The sequence below is a fragment of the Rhinolophus sinicus genome, linkage group LG07, assembly GCF_036562045.2.
Source record: "Rhinolophus sinicus isolate RSC01 linkage group LG07, ASM3656204v1, whole genome shotgun sequence".
NCBI classification, from domain to species: Eukaryota; Metazoa; Chordata; class Mammalia; order Chiroptera; family Rhinolophidae; genus Rhinolophus; species Rhinolophus sinicus.
Window position 1 is genome coordinate 87,005,285 of NC_133757.1, and position 22,721 is coordinate 87,028,005.

The window sequence follows — 22,721 nt, forward strand, 5'->3', positions numbered from 1 at the left end:
TTTTTTTCAATTATAGTTGACATTCAATATTATTTTATATTAGTTTCAGGTGTACAGCTTAGTGGTTGGACATTTATATAATTTATGAAGTGATTCCCCTGTTAAGTCTTGTACCCACCTGGCACCATAGTTATTACATTCTTATTGCCTATATTTTCTGTGTTGTTCTTTACATCCCCATAACTATTTTGTAACTACCAATTTGTACTTCTTCATCTCTTCACCTTTTTTCACTCAGCTCCCCTAATTCGGCAACCATCAATATGTTCTCTGTATTTATGAGTCTGTTTTGTTTGTTTGTTTTGTTCTTTAGATTCCACATATAAGTGAGATAATATAGTGTTTGTCTTCCTCAGTCTGACTTATTTCATTTAGGATAATAACCTCTAGGCCCATCCATGTTGTTGCAAATGGTAAAATTTTATTATTTTTATGGCCAAGTAATATTCCATGTATATATGTATGTATATATGTATATATACATACACACACACACACACACATATATGTGCCACATCTTTATCCAGTTGTGTATTGATGGGCATTTCGGTTGCTTTCATATCTTGGCTATTATGAATAACGCTGCAATGAACACAGGGGTGCGTATATCTTTTTGAATTACTATTTTGGATTTCTCTGGATAAATATGCAGAAGTTGAATTGCTGGGTCATAAGGTATCTCTATTTTTAATTTTTTGAGGAACTTTCATACTGTTTTCATAGAGGCTGTACCAATTTGCAATCCCACCAACAGTGCACAAGGGTTCCCTTTTCTCCACATCCTCGCCAGCACTTGTTGTTTGTTGATTTATTGATGAGAGCCATTCTAACAGATGTGAGGTGATATCTCACTGTGGTTTTAATTTGCATTTCTCTGATGACTCGTGATGTTGAGCATCTTTTTCATATGTCTATTGGCCATCTGTATGTCCTCTTTGGAGAAATGCCTGTTCAGGTCCTCTGCCCATTTTTAAATTGGATTGTTTGTGTTTTTAGGTGCTGAGGATTATCTGTCTAATATTTCAGTGTTACAAGAAAATGCAATGATGTAGGGAGTTAAAAAATCTGTCTGCAATCTCATAGAATTTGATAAAATGTATGTCTGCCTGCACCTCATTCATTGCTTTATTACTAGAAGTATCAAAACACTAGTAAACTTGTTTTAGTCAATGTGTTTCTACTGCTTCAATAGGAAGAAATATTCGCCAAACCCCTCAGACCAGTTGAGAAAAAGAGCTGATTAGCCAAAGTTTGTGAGAGCCATAAGTAGTAACAGACTCAATTAGCACACTTTCCACATGGAACTTGCTGTTGGTGAGGATTATATCAGAACTAAGACACTTACTTGGATTTTTTCAAATAAAGCACTGCGATTTTTCCATTAACGGTCATTTCATACTTCAATTCAGTTTCAAATTTTTCCTGCAAAAATGTACAAACATTTGCTGGTAATTAAAAAAACACACAAATATTCATTTGGCTAGGTCCATCTGGTCCAGTAAAAGGCACAGTTGTATAATAATAATAACAAGACCCCTTTTCTTCAGACCTTGAGAGGTAATTAATCTAGACTGAGACCTGTGTAGCTTCTTTGGATCCAGATAGTCTTCAGTCACATGCAGCATGAATTCTGAATGTTTTCAGTAGTTGTTAATTAATTCTTCACACAAGAAAGACCAATAGCATCAATACTAAAACCACTAGAATAAGTTTCAAGACCTTGGCTTATACTGGTAAGATAGTGTGCTTATTAGTCATAGGATGTACCTGAGCAAAAAGGAAAGATTCTATGTCAAGGGAAAGAATGTACCTGCTGCACAACAGACGAGGATGTCACTGGCTTCTCTAGTCTATGCTTGGAAGATACGTGTGTAGAACTCAGTAATCCTAGCAGGGCAGGACTGAAATATCAGACATGCAGAGGTAGGTCCTCATATCTACAGATGGGCCAAGGGCTGGAATCACAGAGAGACTGTTAAGATTTAGTTCTGTATGTTCACGGGGAGGGAACTAAAGCCACATGGTATGATCACCCGATAAAATATAGTATACTAGTTAAATTCAATTTCAGATAAACAGTGAATATTTTTTTTAAATATAAGCCTGCCTCATACAATAGTTGAGAATACTTAATGCTAAAAAAAAAACAAAAACAACAACAAAAAAAAACATTCATTGTTTATCTGACATTCAAATTTAAGTGGATAGCCTGTATTTTCATTTGCTAAATCTGGCTATTCAACATCATGGTAGAGTCCAGGTGATGTAAGAAATAATGGAAACTAGACATCAGTATATAGGAAAGGAGATGAGGTTCTGAGATACCTAAACATGGGAACCATTACCAGGGAAAAGCAGATTAACTCTTTTGGAACATTTCTTTAATCAGGAATTACTTTGAATGGTTCAATCAGATACTTTCTATAGGGTTATTTAAAGGCATCCACCAATGCCTGAGAACACCAAAGTCACTTCAATACTAGAAAGTAAACATGATTGAGTTATATGTATCTGTGAGACAGCATGGATGCATTCAGTGCTCACCCCATTATATCCATCATGTCCAATAACATGTTGTCTTTTATTCTCTGCAACTAAAGGGAGCAAGGAGAAACTTGCAAATATGCTGGATAAAACTACAAACATAAACATAAGATTTACCATATAAAGAAACATTAAAGCATTCAAATTGTGTAGGCAATATTTCCTTTTATTCTTTATGGGATTTAATGTTTTTATTTTCTTTAAAAGATAAAATCAGTGTGTTTTGCAAAGATTTCTTTGAATCAATGAGCATTTATGGAATCCCTTCTGTAGGACAGGGGCTGAGTGATGAGGGTGATGGATAGGCAGAGACATGTCAGAGACATAGAAAACACTTTTGTGTTTTTAATTGACCTGGGCAGTTTCAAACCAGAAGAGAAGATTGCATACACACACGCACATGCACACACACGTATACACACCATCACTGTAATAAAATCAACATTAAAAAAAAATCAAGAGCCAAATTGTGAAACACCAACCAGGATTAAAACATGACTTCAGGAAAGGGATCTATCAGTAGATGCATGATTATTCCATGTTGACTTCACACAGAATGTAAGATGGGTTGGACTTTACACATAGGCTTTACATATACTATAACTAGCAAGAAATCCTTAAGGAAGGGCATAGAGATAGAAACAAGCATATTATTAAGAAGTGCCGTGAAAATACCAAGGCTGACTTATAGAAGGTTATGCTGACAGCAGAAAGAAAACAAAATGGCTTAATAAACTGTAGCATTAAGCACAAAGATCCTTAAAAGTTAGCCCTAAGAAGTGGAGTATGGTAGGGTATGCAAGATAGCTACTCTTGAACAGGGAGTTAACAACCGCGCTGTGCTTTGCTTTTCATGTACATTATTTCAAAATAGCCATAGAAAATAAACATTACTATTATTATCTCAATTTTAAGGCAAAGAATTTGAAGTTCGTGTGAGTCTAAATTTATACAGGGAGAATTAGCAAAGCTAAGACATGAACAAGATAAACCTTCTGAATTTACATCCTTTACACTTTCACTATGGATCAGGAAAACATAAGGTTCAAACAGTCAGTTAACTGAGTAGTAGACTAGATAATGTATTTGCAATAAATATCAAACACATTATAATAACTGGATCCATCCATCTACTCAATCATTTCAAATATTGACTGATCATCACATGTGCCAATAACTACTCTATGGTTTTTCATCAAAATAAATTGTTCAACAGCTTAAATTTATTTTTACACTTTTGAAGAACTCTCTTTATAATTGTGACTAAAAAAACGACACTGGAACTGTATTCACATTTTTCTTAAAACTATTCAGTGAAAAAAGGCATCTGGCATTTTTAAGAGACTGACACAAAATATTTGAAGAAAGCCATACAGACTGTTGACTGAAAGGAAAGTCAATGCATATGGCACCCTTTAAATTTAGAGATTTAGCGGAAATATTTTGTTGAGAGATAATTTTTGGAAATAGGGTCTACTACAGGTTCTGCTGTTATAAATGTTTGCTTTAAAATAAATAATCTGTGAGGAAATTTGTTCAGTAAGGGGACTATGAGCTCCCCAGTGAGTTGCACCTTCCAATAGATAGATGCAAGTCATTATTTATGTCTCATTTATCTGGATATTCCAGGCTCCCTGCAGAAGACTTCCAGGTCTCAGTAATTAGAAAACTGTTGTTGAATAAATCATCATGTTTTAGCTTTCCTCTAATTGACAGAGAATGTGTCATTTTATTAAGTAGTAAGAATTATACAATCTTTAATAGCTGCGTTTTTAGAAAAGACAGAGTAAATTTCACGTTTAATTACAGTAATTAATCTTAATATGAATACATGCATGTATTCATCCACAAAATTTTATTTTCTACTTCATTTTTAATGTTAATGGCTTTGTTTCTATGTGTGCATGTGTAAATAGATAGATTATAAACTGTATCAAATTTCTTTGGGAGTACACAGAATAAATTATAAATTACCATAAAAGCATTAAAGTTCACTCTGTGTGTGACCATGGACAGTTTATTTTAATTGTCAGAAACTTAACCTGAAAAATAAGGTTAATAATAGAATGTTGGGTTATTGTGAAGATTAATAAAGATAGGTCAAAAAACAAATACAAATGTATATATATATAAATATGAATATGCATATATTACATATAGTTATATATTTATACGTATGTCATATGTGTGTGTGTGTGTATAACATATTTATATTAGGGGTGCCAAAAAATGTATACAAGTGGACACCTTGGTCAATGTTGCTCATGCAGTAGTTCACCGTAATCAGAAGTTTCTGGACACTGATGGTAACCACTTTGAGCACCTCTTGTAGTTGCAGAAGTCAAACGTGACTTGTATTCATCTTTTGTTAACTGCATATATTGAGTATTACAATTTTAATACAGTTTTCTTTCTTAAAATGTGTATACATTTTTTGGCACTGTGTGTGTGTGTATGTGTGTGTATAAAATATGTATGTATATTCGAGATTCTTTGTCTTTGTTAAATCAAAAGCTGTACCTGTTGGTCTGGCCCCTTGACCTCTCTTTTATGTAGTGGATGAAGTCTTCTGGGATAAACCACTTCATACTTCTTTACTTCAGGGAGTTCTTTTATAGCATTTACTGAGAAAAAAAAAAAAAAGAGTAAGACAAAATTTAGCTGAGCAGAACTCACACAGGTGGGTCACCAATGGTGATCTTTACTGTATTCTTGATGAGCGATGCCACACACAGAGGTGTTGAGTTATGGAAGAGGGTTATTCAAGTGCAGACACCAGAAGCCATCAACAAAATAAGAAACACACTCTTCCTGTCAAATCTTTTTAACCTATATCTACAAATGTCCCACTGAAAGTTTACAAGTGTTTTTCACCTTAGTGAAAATATTTCTTTTGAATTTTCCCACTTCTTTGTTATCCTGGGTCCCCTGACAAGGAATGCAGCAAGCAGTACTAGCAAAAGACACTATAGGAAGGTCAAAGCCAAATAAATCCTCTAAGAAGCTAATCAGTGTCAGAGCAATTGAGTTGAATCACTCTGAAAACTATACAGTGTTAGAAGAATGAAATAACTAATAACTAATGGATGCCATTTTGGAGTTCAATATATTTGTTCTGGGTTTTCCAATAGCAATGTTTTCCATTAATAAAAAAAACTAAGTCATTAAGAAAAGGTTCCAATACCAGTTCCATAGAAAAGGCTGGTATTGCAATATAGACACACCTTTATTTTTCCATCCAAAATATAAAAAAAAAAAGAAAAGAAAATTAGAGAAACATACAACTAGAACAAAGTACTGGCCTAGAAGGAAAATTTTTGATCCTGCCGTTATACAGTGAAAGAGAACTGGAAAGTTATCTCATCCAACTTTTTATCCGCATCTTGAACTCTCATTTCAATGTTGTTTCTAGAAGTTATTTTTGAGAGAAATTCAGTTTTTCCAAAGCTAACATGACTTTCTATTTTCTTTTTTATTTGCCCACGTGGTCCAGTCTCTACTCTGTGCAGAGTGGTGCCTGAGGAAATGTCAACAGACTTGCTCTCTGGCTGCTGAAGGGGCTGTAGTTCCAGGTAGAATGTAGATGCAATAGGATCCTACCCAGTGATTTACTAACACTGTGACTGGAAAGCCTTCAGTTCTCTGTGTAATAACTAGAAGGCTCTCTAAAGGTAGCCCTCGTTCATTAAAGTACTCAAATTAACATCCAATTGTAATATACATTTAGGTTAATATGGATGATCTTTTAACAAATAAAACTGAATATTTTTTGTGAGTCCTCTTGGATGACGGTACACTTATCCCAAAATACCCCAAAGAATATTTAGTTTTAAAAAATTCCTTCAGAAACTCAAGTAGGAACTTTCAAAACTTCCCAGTGACGTCAATGTTCTTTTATCATTTCAGGACGGCTTCAGTTATTATGACCACTCAAGAGCTGTTTAAATCTAACTTTGAAAGACAGGAAATGTGATTAAATGGGCTAAAAAGTTGAGGTGTTAATGTAATAAAATGGCTTTTGTTTCAGTGACTTGAGATTTACTCTTAAAAATATTTCAAAATCACATCCATGGCGTCAACACTAGGATACATTAACGTGGGGTTTAGTTTCGGTTTTTTAATTGTTTGAATAGAGGAGGCAGATTAAATGAACCCTAAGGCCACTTCAAGTAGCCTACGATTTTAGGCAAATAAATACAGAATTCCCTATAAACTTTTTCAAGAGATGAAGGTCATTTGAAGAAAGTTCTAATCAGCTGTGATAAAATAAGTCTCATGACATAGTCATACTTCCAGAACTGCCTCACAAGGTTTTTCATTTACCTCTTGCTGTTATAATCATCTTTTAACTTCTATTTAGTGAATTTTTGGTAAAAGAAAATAATAACATTAGTTATAAATGATTTTTATAGCAGAAGTTCAGAAGACTAAAGGGACATTAAATCAATCATTGTCTTTTTATTGAGGGAAAATTTTTAGAATTACCATAATTATTTCAAACCAATGAGATGCCAAGAGGTAAGCAAATTATGCGTGCAAGAAATTAACTGATGGCAATGACACGTTTCTCTATAGCCTCCTGTAACTGTGAGGCCAAACAAGCATACCATGAAGCATACCTATGTCTGGTGGGATGTGTCCTTTCAGTGCAATTAGTCCCATGAACACGGACTTCATGAAGCTCTGTATTCGCCAATGTTGCAAACAGAGTAACTCTTAAAAGTGCTATATGAAAAATGGTTTTTACCCATTACATACCTTCTTCTGAAAGGAAATGTTAGTCAAATCTGCCCTCAGCTTATAAAATAATAACCACCCAACTGATTCTTTTTATAAAAAAGGAAAATGGTTAACACATGCACATTTCTCATTCAGAAGAGGTGAGAAAGGAAGAAGCTAATCCAACCAACACAAGTTGTCTTTGATGTATACACACTGATCTTCATGCTTCTAGAAGTATCTAAATTCTAATATTTCATGAAATCAGAAATTACCTCTTAAATACAAAGTTGAAGTATGTACATTAGCAGTTAATTTTATTTTCAATTCTTTATTTGATAGCAGAGCACTTCCAAATGCAACCAAAATAAATCAATAAATAAACCATATTTTTTTAAAAAGTCTTCAGCAACCTCTTACTCTCTTTAATTTGAGATGAATGATTTCCAGCTCTTCCCAGACTCTTACGACATACCACTTACTCTAAAGAAAAGAGATAGAATTTCCCTTAATGGTTTTTATTTTTCTGAAACCAAGAAGGTGCCTGAATGAATGCAACTTGAGATATAACAAACCGCACTGCAGCTAGAGATGCAGGAGACCTAAATACTGTTTGGCTCATTCACCCTTAAAACTGATGGAGATGGTTCAGCCTCCTCTCAGCTGAATAACACAGGCTAATTATTTTGAATTCTGTGGAACAAACACAACTAACCGCCATCCAGGGATTACACAAATCTGAGCTGTAGCACAATATGTTTCTACTAATTCATTTTAATACTTGCTTTCTCTCTTCCACAGAACTCATATGTGCTGGATTACTGTTGACTAGCAAACTGGATCAAGAAAAATAAATCTGTTGTTTTGGTTTAAATTGGATAATTATTTTTATGTTTATTAGTTTTTAAAAGGTTAAAGGTTGTTAAAAGATTAATAGAACAGACATTGGTCTGGATTGCTGCTTTATTTTTTAATGTGTTTGGGGCCATTTTGAAATTTAGCACATTTGTATGTAATATTGACATTTTCATTTTTACTCTGATCTGTTCAAAACTGTTTAAAGCAATGTCTTTCTAAACTGAACACATGACAGTAAGCCCTGAATCAGGGTTTATGCAATGATATTGATTTAAGTTCTGGGATTCTTTGTACCCCCTCAAACCATCTGGTGATTTCAAATTCCATGTAGGATAAGTGAGTACAAACACTGAGGGAAAAAACACATTCTAATTAAGTCTATCATTTTGGCTATTAAGATGAAATTATATATACTCTCTGGGGTCTTCTAGTCACCTTAGGAAGTCAAGAAAGAATTGTTAATTTGAAATAAAATAATTTCAAAATTATTGTACCCCCTGGATATTCTGCTGCAATATAGTAAAGACCTTTCTCCTTTGTCAATGCACTTCATTCCTCCCCCCAAAACACCTGTCACATCCTTTTAAGTATTTTTTTCTTTTCTATGATGAAATCCCATAAGGTATTTTTCTCAGGGGATTGTTAAGCTTATTAAAAACAGTTGGCCTGGTTTTACCTCATTCTTTTATTTCATGTATATGAGAAGAGGGCAAAAGTCATGGTCTGAGAAGCACATATTTGTGTGTTGTTTTTTTGGATGATGGGGGCTGACAAACAAAAAAGGAAGAGATGGTGAAATGAAAATTGCTTCACTTCTTACATTCTGACTGGGAAATAAATCTACTGGAAACAGTATCAGGGTATTTCAGTGACCACGGAGCCAGTCTTGAAAGTACAAGGTGAAATGTAAAAGGAGGGGGCAGCTTTCTGTTTGAGAGGTAAGATAAGGTGGGCAGCTTTCTGTCTGTCCCCCCACTCTCACAAGAGACACTCAGAACCTTTGTTCCCACCACCAAGTAGTTGCAGTATCACACTTTTAGGCATGACTTCTAAGGAAATTGCATCTCTTGGTGCCATGCAGTGAATGTAAACATGGGGGAACAGAATCAGTTGGTATGCCCCATTTCACTGAAAAGGCTATAATGCGAGTGGACTCCAGTGTCAGCTACGTGATTCTGTTCATGGGTCCAGTCTGAATCTTTATGCTATCGGATAAAGCTAGTACCTAAACAATTCTTATATTTCAACCAAGCGAAGTGTCCCACAGAGTTTCTAATGATACTATTTTTGGAGACTGTAGGGAAAGAAAGTTTTTATTAAGTTCAACTCAAAAAGTAGAAATTTGAAGTCAATCACTTGAATGCCTAGCATAGTTCTATATTTAAAGATATTACATCAAACATTCACAAGAGGAAAAGGAAAATCACTTTTAGTGACAAAGCATAGAGTGAGTGCAAGGGGGAGGAGAATCTTTTCTCTTCCTGAACCCCACAGTTCTTGTTGATAATCTGTTCCCATGCCTAGTCCCAGCAAGCATTCTAAAACCCAAGAAAAGTTTGACCAGGGATGATTCGTAGGCACTGAAGGGAATGCGCTAAGTTAAATAAGCTCTAGAAATAAAAATTGGCCAAGGCAATGTGTTTCCCAATCCAGTTTAACCAAAAGCTAATGGGAGAATGTATCAGAAATGGAGAGATGTGCTAGACAGGATTGATTATGAGGAAGTAGGATTCCTTTACTTTTAAATCCTTAAATGTTTGATATAATCAGCAAAATGGAAGTGAATGATCAGCTTACACTTAGCAACACCATTCTTGTCATCAAGTCATATTGCAATGATTTATAAAACCAAGTCGGTCAACTATGTCTAATTAGTCATATTTATTATCACCAGGAATGAAAGGACAAAATATAAAAATGGACACTCCAAAAGAACAGGACATGCCAACCGGTCCCAGTAATAACAGCATATACTGTCCAAAGCCGTCCATACAATGATAACCAGTCAACCCCACTGCATCTTTCCTGCTCTAAAAATGACAGGGTGGGTTTTGATGAATTTCACTTTTTGACTTGAAGATCCTATTCATAATTTAAATTATGGTGAATGACATCTTCCCTTTGGTTTCTAAATTCTCAGATCAGACATGTAAATATTGATTAAGGACGTCTCCTTGCCGCTCCTTTACACTGAGTGTTTACATCAGTCACAGCCCCCTAAAACAAAACCAGCCCAACAGGTTAGTAAAACTGCTGGGAAAAAAATATATCAGAAGAAGATGAAAAGCAAGCTGTTCACTGGTGCATTTAACAGAACATGAAAAAGACTTAACCACTTACCTGGACCTGGAGAAAGGAAGAAAGTGGCCGCCAGAAGAAGAACTTGCAACATCCTGGGTGATTCCAGGAGCACGGTCTGCCTTTCTTGCCCAAACAGACGTGTACTGCTTGGTCTGTGGCTGCTTCCTATCAAGTGAGACAGAATGGAACTCCCAGGTGCATTCTCGTCTCTGTTTCAGGAAGTGTTTACTGAAGGTGTTGTACAATCTTGAAGCTGTGGTCACATAACAATGGCACAGCAGGTGGAAGTTCTGGGTGCCTCCTGGCTCTAAGATTCCTTTATCATAAGCTATGTTTTCTCTTTCCTTCTCCCGCCACATTCCCCGTTCAAAAGCAGTGCATTTCCAATACATTACTATAGCCCAATAAGTCACCGTAAGATAACAGCTTCGACATATTTTGATAAATGTATGTATTTATTATGATCTAGATGCAGGTAACAGCATTCTTGTTTTGAACCCATGCTCCAAACTGTGTAGTTCCTATATATCGGCATTTATGAAATACTGGGAAAGTCCCCCTTTTTAAATACATGCCTGACACCATTTGAAGTGCATGGTATACACTGTCACTAAATCTTATAAAAACATTTTCGATGTAAGTCTTTACATCGCCAAGTTACATATGAGGAAAGTGAAGCCCAGGTGTCTGAGGGAGCTGTCCTAAGGACTGTAGCACTGTGTCGCTTATGAAAGATTATTTTGTGGTAGCATTCACTAGCAGGATTTGCCCAGATCCTAGCTCCCTCTTTCAGGGAGCACAGTTCACTGCGGAATGATTGTCAGAAAGAGAAAATCCTTCAAGTAAGCTGGCTAGGGAGGGATTTATAGTGAAAGCATCCTACAATACCCAGAAGGAAGCAGATAATGAGAATTAATGTATCAGGGAAGACCTGGTCTTTCGATTGGTACTGCCTTTTTATTGGTGATTTGGAAGGCGTTTCTTGGAGTTGAGAATCTGTAGCACAGTATGATACTTTCCTCCTATTTATTTTTCTTGGTGCACACCTCGAAAAAGAAACCACAGGAAAAACAGACACAGATAAATGGGAAGGGGGGATATTCAAAGTTTCAAACATCTTATCTTTATGGTAGATGGTGCCTCCTTTTTACGAGTAGTGGCCCTAAAACCTGGGAGTGGGAGGATGGGAAAGAAGGACCCACCTATGGGTAGTTTCCTAAGACTCATAGGTTGAATCTGATTAAATACATATAATTATCCTACTGTGTTCTCTGGATATGTATTTCATTCAAGGGTTTCAAAATATCTTCAAAAACAATTACTTAGAACCATTAAATTATATGAATTAGTGGTCATGTCTTGAACTCTGCCCAAGGTGGGTTATTACTGAAGCACCAGGAAGACCTCATTGTAACTCTGTTTCACACATCAGGATCATAATAGCCCTGCTTCTAGGTACTCTAGTCACGAGGGGCAGAAGAGGGATTGCACACACAGAAGATGGTATCTTTCCTCAAAAGAACTTCACAAAAATCTGTTTACAGCCCAGAATTCTCACTATTCTTTCTGCTTTCTATTTTGATTATTTCAAAGAATGAATGTCATGCAGAAAGACGAGGAAATTGGTGTTGGTGCTGAAGGCTGGAGATGAGCGGAAAGGATGATTCAGTCACCGCTTACGAGGCCCCACTCAAGCTAAAGGGACGCAAGGTCTTCTTAAGGGGAAAAGGAGAAGGATGCAATATTTACTGGGTGATTAGAATGTGCCTGTTGGTTTATATTGTGATGCATCACTTTTCACCACAACTCTTAGAGGGAAGTATTCAAATCAAAGACAATAGATCTTTTCAGAGCATGTGTGGCAAATCTTGGGATTATTGGATATAGGATCTTTGATATGTTTTTATTTAATTAAAACATTACTAAACAGCCTTGCTGTTCCAATTGCTTCTGGAATGGACAGAGAGGTACCACTCCTTCAATCCAAAGACCATATAGCGTCACTGAGAACTGAGAAGCACGGCCTTCTTTGCTTCCCCTGTACCCAGAAATGAACTGCAGAGTTGGCATGGAGTAAATGCTTCTACTGATGCTATTAAGGGATGTGTTGTGGGCTTTAAGAAGCTCAGGTTTGAAAATGAATGAACATATTTCTTCTCTCTGCTCTCTACACTTGTATACATGTTGAATATGTATCTGATCAGATCTCTACCACTACTTAGGGTAACAGAACAAACAAAAGTGCGAACTTAGCAGTTGAAAGTAACCTCCAAGAGAATAAGACTAGTCACTGTCAAATTCAAAATTTTAAAATATTTTCTTATGTTTTAAATAAATAATTCAACCACTGAGAAACATTCTAAGAAAAGTAATCTGAAATATAAAATGAATTTTATGCATCAAAATGTTAATGATTTATAAAAGATAAAACTAAAACCAAGTATCCAAAATTAAGAAGGTGGGTTTGTAAGCTACTGCATGCCTACTCAATGAAATATTAAGCCAATATTTAAAATTTCCTGTACAATGAACTTCAATATTTTGGGAAATCACTGCATCATAATACTAGGACAAAAATAAAGCAATAAAGGTATATGCAAAATCAATAAAATTAAACAAAAACCACTGAGAATTATTCTAAGAAAATTTCAAAGACCTATGCAGAGTAAAAAACAAAAACAAATTCCAAAACATTTAGAGAGATTTCTTTTATGTGTGTGCTGAGACTTGATTTTATACCTTTTCTTTCTATATTTCTTAACTTTTAAGGAGCATTAATTTTATCATTTAAAAATTATGTAAAATAAACACAAAAATATCTAAATCTTTTCCAAAATTATTGATTGGTCTTCCTTCCCCTAAATTGAGCTCTCCTTTAGAATATGTATTAGTCTTCATCATTGTATCCCCAAAACCCCAACACAGTGCTGAAGAAAAAGCAGCTACTAAATATATGATTGCATACTAAATTAATGATTGAAGGAGAATCACTCTTAAAAAACAAGCAGAGCCTCTGAACCACAAGTCATGAGCCCCTGAGAGAAAAGGAGAAAAAAGAGCTGTTATTCTTTTAAAGCCAAAACCAATGTAAAGCCTTAGGCTTTCCTATTCTAGTTTACCATGTTCCCACCTGTGGGAAGTAGATAGTGTGACACAAAGGAAAGAAAGCTATTTGCTGTTAAGCTTAGTAAATATACTTTTACATGAGAAAGCCAAGAGATTTAGTTGCCATCTTTCAGGTACTATATTTATATAAGATTATATTTATATAAGATTTTACTTTACTTTCTGGCTTATGTGTTAATATCAGCCGCTAATCACTCTGCCCTTGAATTACTAGCTGTGTGCTTAAGACATGCTATATTCCATTAGGTTCTTTGTGACATAAAGAGACCTTGCCTCTCATTGTAGAACATCTCAATTAAAAGCAGTAGGTAATCATCAGAGATTTACTGGGTTCATTTGCATAATCTGATTCACCATTTGCATAATCTGATGTACTTAACCAACAGACAAGGGCTGGCAGTGATTCCTACTTTTTCTGTGCTCCATTATTGACCTACACTCTCCCCACTCTCCTTCTGGTATAATAATTAAAATTAAGACTCTATATCATGTGTGCTTTTACACCTGAAGAAAACTGAGAGGGCTCGCACTGGCCTAACCACAAGTTTCTCTCCCTACTCTGCTCCCATGGATGAGATCCCCTAGTCAAACTTCCCTTCTCATATATGTTTAGCACCTAGAACTGTGCATGTTTCAGAGTAAGTGCCCAATAAAATTTGTTATTATTTCTCAAATGAATGAATTCAAGTGAAATTTTTGTAGCAAGATTTTTTTGTATTTATTAGCATAGAATTTTGATATGTATTTTTAACCTTATGAAAGTTTTTAGTACTCCACTAGAGCCCACATAGCACACTATTAGCAGGAAACCCATTATATTCCTCTTTGTACACCCTTCCACTCCAAAAGCATTCAACGACTCTTACAGATTAATATAGTTGAATGTCATGCCTTCTCAAGATCCTTAAGCAGAGAGTGAGAACTGGATTCTGATTGGTTTGTTATAGCAACTGTTTTGTCACTGGATGGAAACTGGTCCATAATGTAGAAGTATTTTTACAGGCTCTGGATCTTCTCTAGTTAGTGATGGTGTCCCACATAGGACACTAACGTTCTTAGTTCACATTGGCTTGGTTTGTTATTTTTCACATTGGCCTCTTCATGCCAGGGTAGCTAGAGTTAAAGGAGGTAACAGCTATACACTGCTTCCAGGCTACTCTTCTCAATCATACTCCAGCTCTTGTCTAAAGCCCAGTTCTCCACTTGAATTCCCTTTTCCCACATGTTATTTAATTTCTGTCTTTGGTCGTCATACTCTGAAGTATTCACTGAATTGCCTCACACAGCTGTGGGCATTGGCAAGTCCAAAATCTGCAGGGTGGGCCAATAGGCTGGAAACCCAGAAGAGCTGATGTTGCTGCTCAAGTCTGAGAGCCATTTCCTGGCAGAATGCCCTCTTGCTCAAGCTTGGTCTGTCTTTTTTCTATGAAGGCCTCCAAATAATTGGAAAAGGTCCACATTGTTATTAATCCCAACAAAGAGGCTGCTGAATATATCAGGGATCTGAGCTACAGAATAACTAGCTAGGTGGGAAGAAACCTTAGTGGGCCTTCTAGCCAAACCCACTAATTTTCCTAAAAGAAAGCTGAGGTCAGTGAGACCAAGTTACTTTTTATTAAAAAAAAAAAAAAAATCCCATTATCGGTTAATGCCAAAGTAGGAAATAAACTCAGTTTATATTGTGTCTGTCAATCATGTGCTTTTTTTCCCCCTTTGGTGCAAATCTCTGCCCCAGTTATAACACTGTTCATCTGTTATTGTAGACAGAAGTAGACCAGGGCCAGGGCAAGAGATTGTCAGTGTAGACTGAGAGAAGTGGGCATCCCCCAACAATGTGAGAAATCAAGGCTTTGAGGGCCTTGTGGTTGGAGGGAAGGCTAATGTAAAAAGAAAGAAAAGAAACACTACACAATTCAAAAGCTCATCTTACAAAACACATTTCTCCAAAGCCATCTGTTCTCACTCTTTCTGGATGGGCAAGAGGAATGGAGTTTGCCACGTTTGTACACAGAGGATGTGGTTTCTACCAGATTACAAAGTGACTCATGATTAATTTACATTTCTCTTTATCACTTCTCCTTAAAGTTTGATCTCAGAGTGAACTGTGTATTGCTCACCATCTTCTCCAAAAGTCCTATGTGCATTCGAATCACGGTTCTATTCTCTTTACTGTTACTCAAACTTTGCTTCAGCCTTTAATGTTTGCTTCAGATAAACGTCAGGTGGCATTTTGTGCAAACATGCTGTTCTTGGTCAGAATCAGATACTCAGGAGAGCTCAGGTATATAATTTGAATTCAGGTTTCCCAGAAACCTGAGTTTCATTCTGTCCCAGGCTAATAATTAGACCTGTCACCCTGGATTCTGTCTAGCCCACTCTTGAAATAAAGATCTTTTCTGGTACAGAAAGGACATTTGATTACTGGGAGCAAAAGCTTTTAGTCAGTTGCACAGTATCTATTTTGGCAAAATTAGAAAGATAACAATACACATTAAACATAAATTTAGCCCCTAATGAGATATTTCAGCAACAATCTACAATACCAAGTAGTAGCAGAGGGCTTTTTTAAGGTGTTTTTCAATATTCTTTGTGAAACATTGTGATTTTTTAGATATTAAAAGTTGTTTCTACAAAAAAGGTGGGCTGGGGGTGGTCATCGAATGCACAAGTTAAGCTATGCTACATAGGCTTTCTTTACTGTAAGACTTATCAGAAACTTTAATATGTTACTATGCCTGGTGAAATGACGACATAGTATCTAGAATTTCAGAAGATATTTGACAATAGAACTACTGTGCTTCCCTGAAAATAAGACCTAGCCAGACCATCAGCTCTAATGCATCTTTTGGAGCAAAAATCAATATAAGACCCGGTGTTATTTCAATATAATATAATACCGGGTATAATATAATATGATATAATGTAATATAATAAATACCGTGTCCTATATAAGACTGGACCCGGTATTAATTATATTATATTATATTATATTATATTATATTATATTATATTATATTATATTATGTTATGTTATATTATATAATATATTATATTATATTATATTATATTATATTATATTATATTATATTAATTTTTGCTCTAAAAGACACATTAGAGCTGATGGTCCAGCTAGGTCTTATTTTCAGGAAAACACAGTATTTTAGGTGGAAGAATGATTACCATTTGTTCCAGTTATCCATTACTGTATAACATGCCACCTATATACTTCAATACTTATGAAACAATCATATATGACTACTGTTACCCTGCACATTTCTGTGATTTGTCAGTTCTTGCTTGGGGTCTCTCATGAAATTGCAGCCTGACAGTAGCTGGGTCTTCAAACACCAAAAGGCTCATTCTGTCACAGGTCTGGAGGTTAGCACTAGCTATTGCCTGGGACCCCAGCTAGACATCAGCTGGACCACTCTCATAATATCTTGCCACATGGCTTAGCTATTCCCTCAGAACACTGCATATGAGTTTCAAGAGCAAGTGCCCAAAGAGAGACCCAGATAGAAGTTGTATTTAATACCTAGCCTCAAAAATCATGCAGCATAATTTTCATCACATTCTATTCATTACAATCAAGTCACTACAGGGAGGGGAATTAGACACCTCTTGATAGAAAGAATGTCAAAAAACCTGAGGACAGGTTTCAAAACCACTATATTATTTCAGTTAGTGTTTCTCAGAATATGGTTTGGGAAACTCTCTTTTAGATGATTTATGAACTAGTTCTAGTAAGAGTCCAAAGCATTACAATCCTGATACTTTACATATCGGTCCTATTAACTGTTATTACAACAAAGACAGTGAAAATAGAAAGAGAAAGAAGAAAGAAGAGAAAGACAAAGAAATACATACTTAGGTCATTTATCACACCCCGTAATTCCATATCATACAAAGGGTGAGTAAATACAAAGTGCTCCTTCCCTGTAAACTGCACTGAAATTTCCCATGAGCTCACCAAACCCCAAAATCCTCTTGGACTCCTTGTTCTTCAACCCCATATGCAGGGTGACCACCCAGCTCTGTTTGCCTGGGATAGTCTCAGATTTTATGATCATAAATAAAATGTGAGTAAAAGTGAAAATTTTTTGTGTACAATCAAAGTTGGGTTGCTATCAGTTTAAAATAGACTTTTATAACTATAAGATGACTTATATAACACTATGGTAATTACAAAACAAAAACCTAGAGTACATACACAAAAAGAGAAATAAAAAGGAATCACTGCAGAAAATTATCACGTCACAAAGAAAGACAGCAAGAGAGGAAGAAAGGAATAAAGGAACAACTAAACAGCCAGGAAAAAAATATTAACAAATGGCAATAGTAAGACCTTCTCTATCAATAATTACATTAAATGTAGATTGATTAAGTTCTGCAATCAAAAGACACAGAGTAACTAAGTGGAAACGAAAAAAACAAAAAGACCCAACTATATACTGTCTCCCAAAACCTCACTTCAGATTTAAGGACAAACATAGACTGCAAAAGGAATAATAAGAAATGATATTTTATGCAAATGGAAAAAGAGAGAGCTGGAGTAGCTATATTTATATCAGAGAAGATTGGATAAACTTTAAGTCAAAAGGTCTTGACAAGACAAAAAAAGGTCATTATATAATGACAAAGGGGTCAATTTATCAAGAGAATATAACAATTACAAACATGTATGCACTTAACCATAGCACCATATATACAGCAAGTACTAACAGATATGAAGGGAGAAATAGACATCAATACAATAGTAGGAAACTACAATACCTACCGCTCTCAACAATGACTAAATTACTCAGACCACAAATAAATAAGGAAACATTGGAGTTGAAATACATTTTAGACCAAACACACCAAACAGACATATGTAGAACATCTCATCCAACAGCAGTGGAATAAACATTCTTCTCAAGCATACCCAGAACATTCTCCAGGATAGGTCATATAATAGGCCATAAAATAAGACAATAACCTTAAGAAGACTGAAATTATGTCAAGCATTTTTCCAACCACAATGGTGAAACTAGAAATCAATAACAGGAGAAAATCTTGAAAGTTCACAAACATGTAAAAATTAGACAACACACTCCTAAACAATGAGTAACAGAAGTAATAAAAAGAGCAATAAAAAGTATCTTGACATAAGTGAAAATAAAAACACAACATATCAAAACTTGTGGGATATAATAAAAACAGTTCTAAGAGGGAAGTTTATAGGGTTAAATACCTACATTAAGAGAAACAAATCTCGAGGGTGGCTGGATGGCTCAGTTGGTTAGAGCGAGAGCTCTTAACAACAGGGTTGCCAGTTCAATTCTTACATGGGCCAGTGAGATGCGCCCTCCACACTAGATTGAAGCCAACAAGCTGCTGTTGCTGCTGAACTGCCAGAAGGGCAGCGGGATGACTCAGTTGGTTAGAATACAAGCTCTCAACAGCAAGGTTCCTGGTTCAATTCCAGCATGGGATGGTGGGTTGCACCTCCTGCAACTAAAGATTGAAAATGGCGACTGGACTTGGAGCTGCACTGCGCCCTGTACTAGATTGAAGGACAATGACTTGAGTTGGAGCTGATGGGTCCTGGGAAAAACATACTGTCACCCAATATTCCCCAATAAAAATTTTAAAAAGAAATCTCAAATAGACAATCTAACTTTATAACTCAAGAAACGAGAAAAAGAAAAACGAACCAAGTCCTAAGTTAGCTGAAGTAAGGATACAATAAAAATTAGAGCAGAAATAGATGAAATAGAGACTAGAAAGATAATAAAAAAAAAAAAAATCAACAAAACTGAGAATTTGTTTTTTGAAAAAATTAACAAAATTAAGTAATTATTAGCCACACTAACCAATAAAAAGACAGAGAATTAAGATGAAGAAAATAGTAAATAAAAGAGAAGACACTAAAATTGATACCACAGAAATACAAAGTATCATAAGAGGTTACTATTGTGTTTCCCCAAAAATAGGACCAGGTCTTATATTAATTTTTGCTCCAAAAGATGCATTAGGGCTTATGTTCAGGGGATGTCATCCTGAAAAATCACGCTAGGGCTTATTTTCCGGTTAGGTCTTATTTTCCGGGAAACACAGTATAAAAATTATGTGCCAGCAAATTGAATATCATAAAATAAACGGATAAACTCCTAGAAACACACAACCTACCAAGACTGAATTATGAAGACAGAAAATATGAACAACAACAAAGACTAGAGACTGATGCAGTAATTAAAACCTCTCAACGAAGAAGAACCCAGGACCAGGTGGTTTCACAGGTGAATTCTACCAAATATTTAAAGTATTAATGTCAATTCTTCTCAAACTCTTCCAAAAAAATTAAAGAAGAGGGAACACTTCCAAATGCATTTTACAAGGCCAGCATTACCCTGACACAAAGCCAGATAAGGATATAAGAAATAAAAACTATAGTCCAATATTCCTGATAAATATAGATTTTAAATTTCTCAACAAAATATTGTCAAACTGATTTCAATAGCACATGAAAAGAATGAAATGTCATGATCAATGGCATTCATTCCTATGATGCATGGATGGCACAATATACATGAAATCAACATATGTGATACAGTGTACATATTAACAGAATAACGAAAAAGATAATATAATCCTCTCAGTTGATGCAGAAAAAGCGTTTGACAAAATTCAACACACTTTCACAATAAAAACTCTCAACAGACTTAGTATAGAAGGAACATACCTCAACATAACAAGGTCCATCTATGACAAATATAACATCATAACCTAACATCATAATCAATGATGAAAAGTTGAAAGCTTCTACTCTAAAATCAGGAACAAGACAAGAGTGCCCACTGTCACTATTTGTATTCAACATAGTACTGGAAGTCCTCGTAAGAGCAATTAGTAAAGAAAAAGAAATTAAAAATTTCCAAATAGGCGAGAAAAAAGCAAAATTGTCTCTGTTTGCAGATGACATGATCTTCATATGTAGAAAACCCCCAAGACTCCACCAAAAACACTGTTAGAACTAATAAATGAATTCAGTATTGTGCAGGATACAACATCAACATACAAAATTATATATATATATATGATATATCTGCAAAATAAGTAAAGAAAACAATCGCATATACAGCAACATCAAAAATAATAAAATATTTAGAAATAAATTTAACCAAGGAAATAAAGATCAATAAACTGAGAACTATAAGACATTAATGAAAATTGGAGAATACACAAATAAATGGAAAGATATCTTGTGTCCATGGGTTGGAAGGAGAATGGTAGTAAACTTGGGGGGGGGAGGGTTTTTATCACTTTGTGAGGGTTGTAAATGTCTAATCATTATGTTGTTTTGTACACCTGAAACTATGTAATATAAAAACATAAAATTATAAAAAGAAATAAAAAATGTCCATACTCCCCAAAGCTGCCTATAGATTCAATGCAACCCCTATCAAAATTCCAGTGGCATTTTTCACAGAAATAGAATAAATTTTTCAATCATGTTTTGTGAAGATTAATTTAGAACTCAATATGGAAATAAAAGAATTAAACACCTCTTATGAATGGGAATTTAAGAACAGATTTATAAATAACCTGGAGATCAAACAAATGCAAATCTTAAGAGAAATTAAAGAATTCTTAGAACTGAATGACAATGGAAATATTACGTAGCTCCCACAGACAAAACTCCATGTTCTTTAGAAGGTTAAATTGATAAACACAGAAAGAGAACTCTACCTGGAATCATTAAAGTTGGCCTAAAAACGAGAATGGCAGAGAGCCAAGGAATGTGGGTTATCCAAAACAGGATGCAGTTGGGGCTCCTCAAACCTCCAGCTCAACTAAACAGAAGAGAGTTGACTCATAATTGCCCCCTTGGCCATATACATCGCAGTTGAGAGGAAAGAGTTTTAATTTAATTTTATTTTTTTTTGAAGGTAAGTTTTGAAGACGGAGAAAAAGACCATGAGAACACTGAGTACCTGAAATGGAAGGGGTTGACTGGGACAGAATATTATAATAAGACAAAATATTGCAGAAAGGAGATACTGGAAATACCAAAGATAAAATTAGCTTTCCACATTTATAGCAGGATTCACTTCTTTTGACAGTCTAGGGCAGTGATTTTTAACTCATCTTTGGTTCAGAAAACCCTTAAAATTTTGAGGCATTCTGTGGTCTTTAGCCTAAATGAATGCAAAGCAAACCAACCAAACTGAAAACCCCCACAAAATACTGCATAGATTTTCACATGACAGGCACTGAGCCCCTGAAGTCCATTTATAGATCTGGCTTCAAAATCAGTGTTCTAGAACATACACCGATTCTTGATATCAAAGGTAAGCTACAGTAATGTTGACAAAGAGGTTATTCCAGCCTTGCTGTAACTGCCATTATCACCTCCTCAAACTAACCAGCCAGGACAGAGTGAGGCCTTACCTCTAGCAAGCCTCCTACATCTATTTCCTTTGTCAGGAAGACCTACATCCTGGCAAGGCTGTGGAGCTGGTCTTGGAACATTGCTCCCATTTCCTAGAACACTATCTTCCTAAATTGCATTATTTGATAATTTTCAAAATCTGAGATGTTCTCTAGGGATGGTAAGGAAGCCAGGAAAGTGGAATAGACTTTGACTTGATGATTTGGGTTCTGGCCTGAGAGCAACAGACTGGGATTTTAGGCGATTCACTTAACCTCTCCACGTTAGTTTTCTCATCTATAAAATAATACAGCCAGATAAGATGACTTAATTTTCCTTTCTGCACTGCGGATGCCTCCAGGAAAAAGTGAGACTAGACTTGGGTTTGGAGGGCCTGGTAGTATTAATAAACAAGGAGAAAATCAATTCTACAGGTGTGGTGAGCTTATTATTAATTCTCCAAAGTGTTAAGGGCTGGCATTAAAATTTTCTATTAAAAATAACTGACATAGGAAGTTAACTTTAGAGAGCTTGGGTGTATTACTTTGGAGCAGGAATGCCTTCCATTTATATAATACGTTGTAGAACATCCATTGAAAATAGATGAGCCACCAAGATGATTTTCTACCTGCTATTATATTTGTAGGGCCATATTTTCAGGTAAGACACACCAATCCATAAATATTTCTGCTTTTTAAGAATATTTCTAGTGTATCACAATAGAAAATTCTGGGCTCCTGCTTTCCCTTACTGTTCTGAC

At 35.4% G+C, this 22,721-nt stretch overlaps 1 protein-coding gene across 6 annotated transcripts in view; it reads right to left on the reverse strand.

The window, feature by feature from the left end:
* The window catches only part of ADAM28 (ADAM metallopeptidase domain 28), a 50,395-nt gene extending 39,818 nt beyond the window's left edge, over positions 1 to 10,577 (reverse strand). For all 6 annotated transcript variants that reach the window (XM_074338687.1, XM_019714128.2, XM_019714138.2 and 3 more), the window contains exons 1-3: positions 10,462 to 10,577; positions 5,065 to 5,168; positions 1,346 to 1,422 (exon numbers count right to left, since the gene is read on the reverse strand). In XM_074338687.1, the coding sequence (XP_074194788.1) occupies positions 1,346 to 1,422; positions 5,065 to 5,168; positions 10,462 to 10,513 (233 nt within the window). In that variant the 5' untranslated portion in view covers positions 10,514 to 10,577. The remainder of the gene's footprint in view (positions 1 to 1,345; positions 1,423 to 5,064; positions 5,169 to 10,461) is intronic.
* Between the last annotated feature and the right edge of the window lie 12,144 nt (positions 10,578 to 22,721).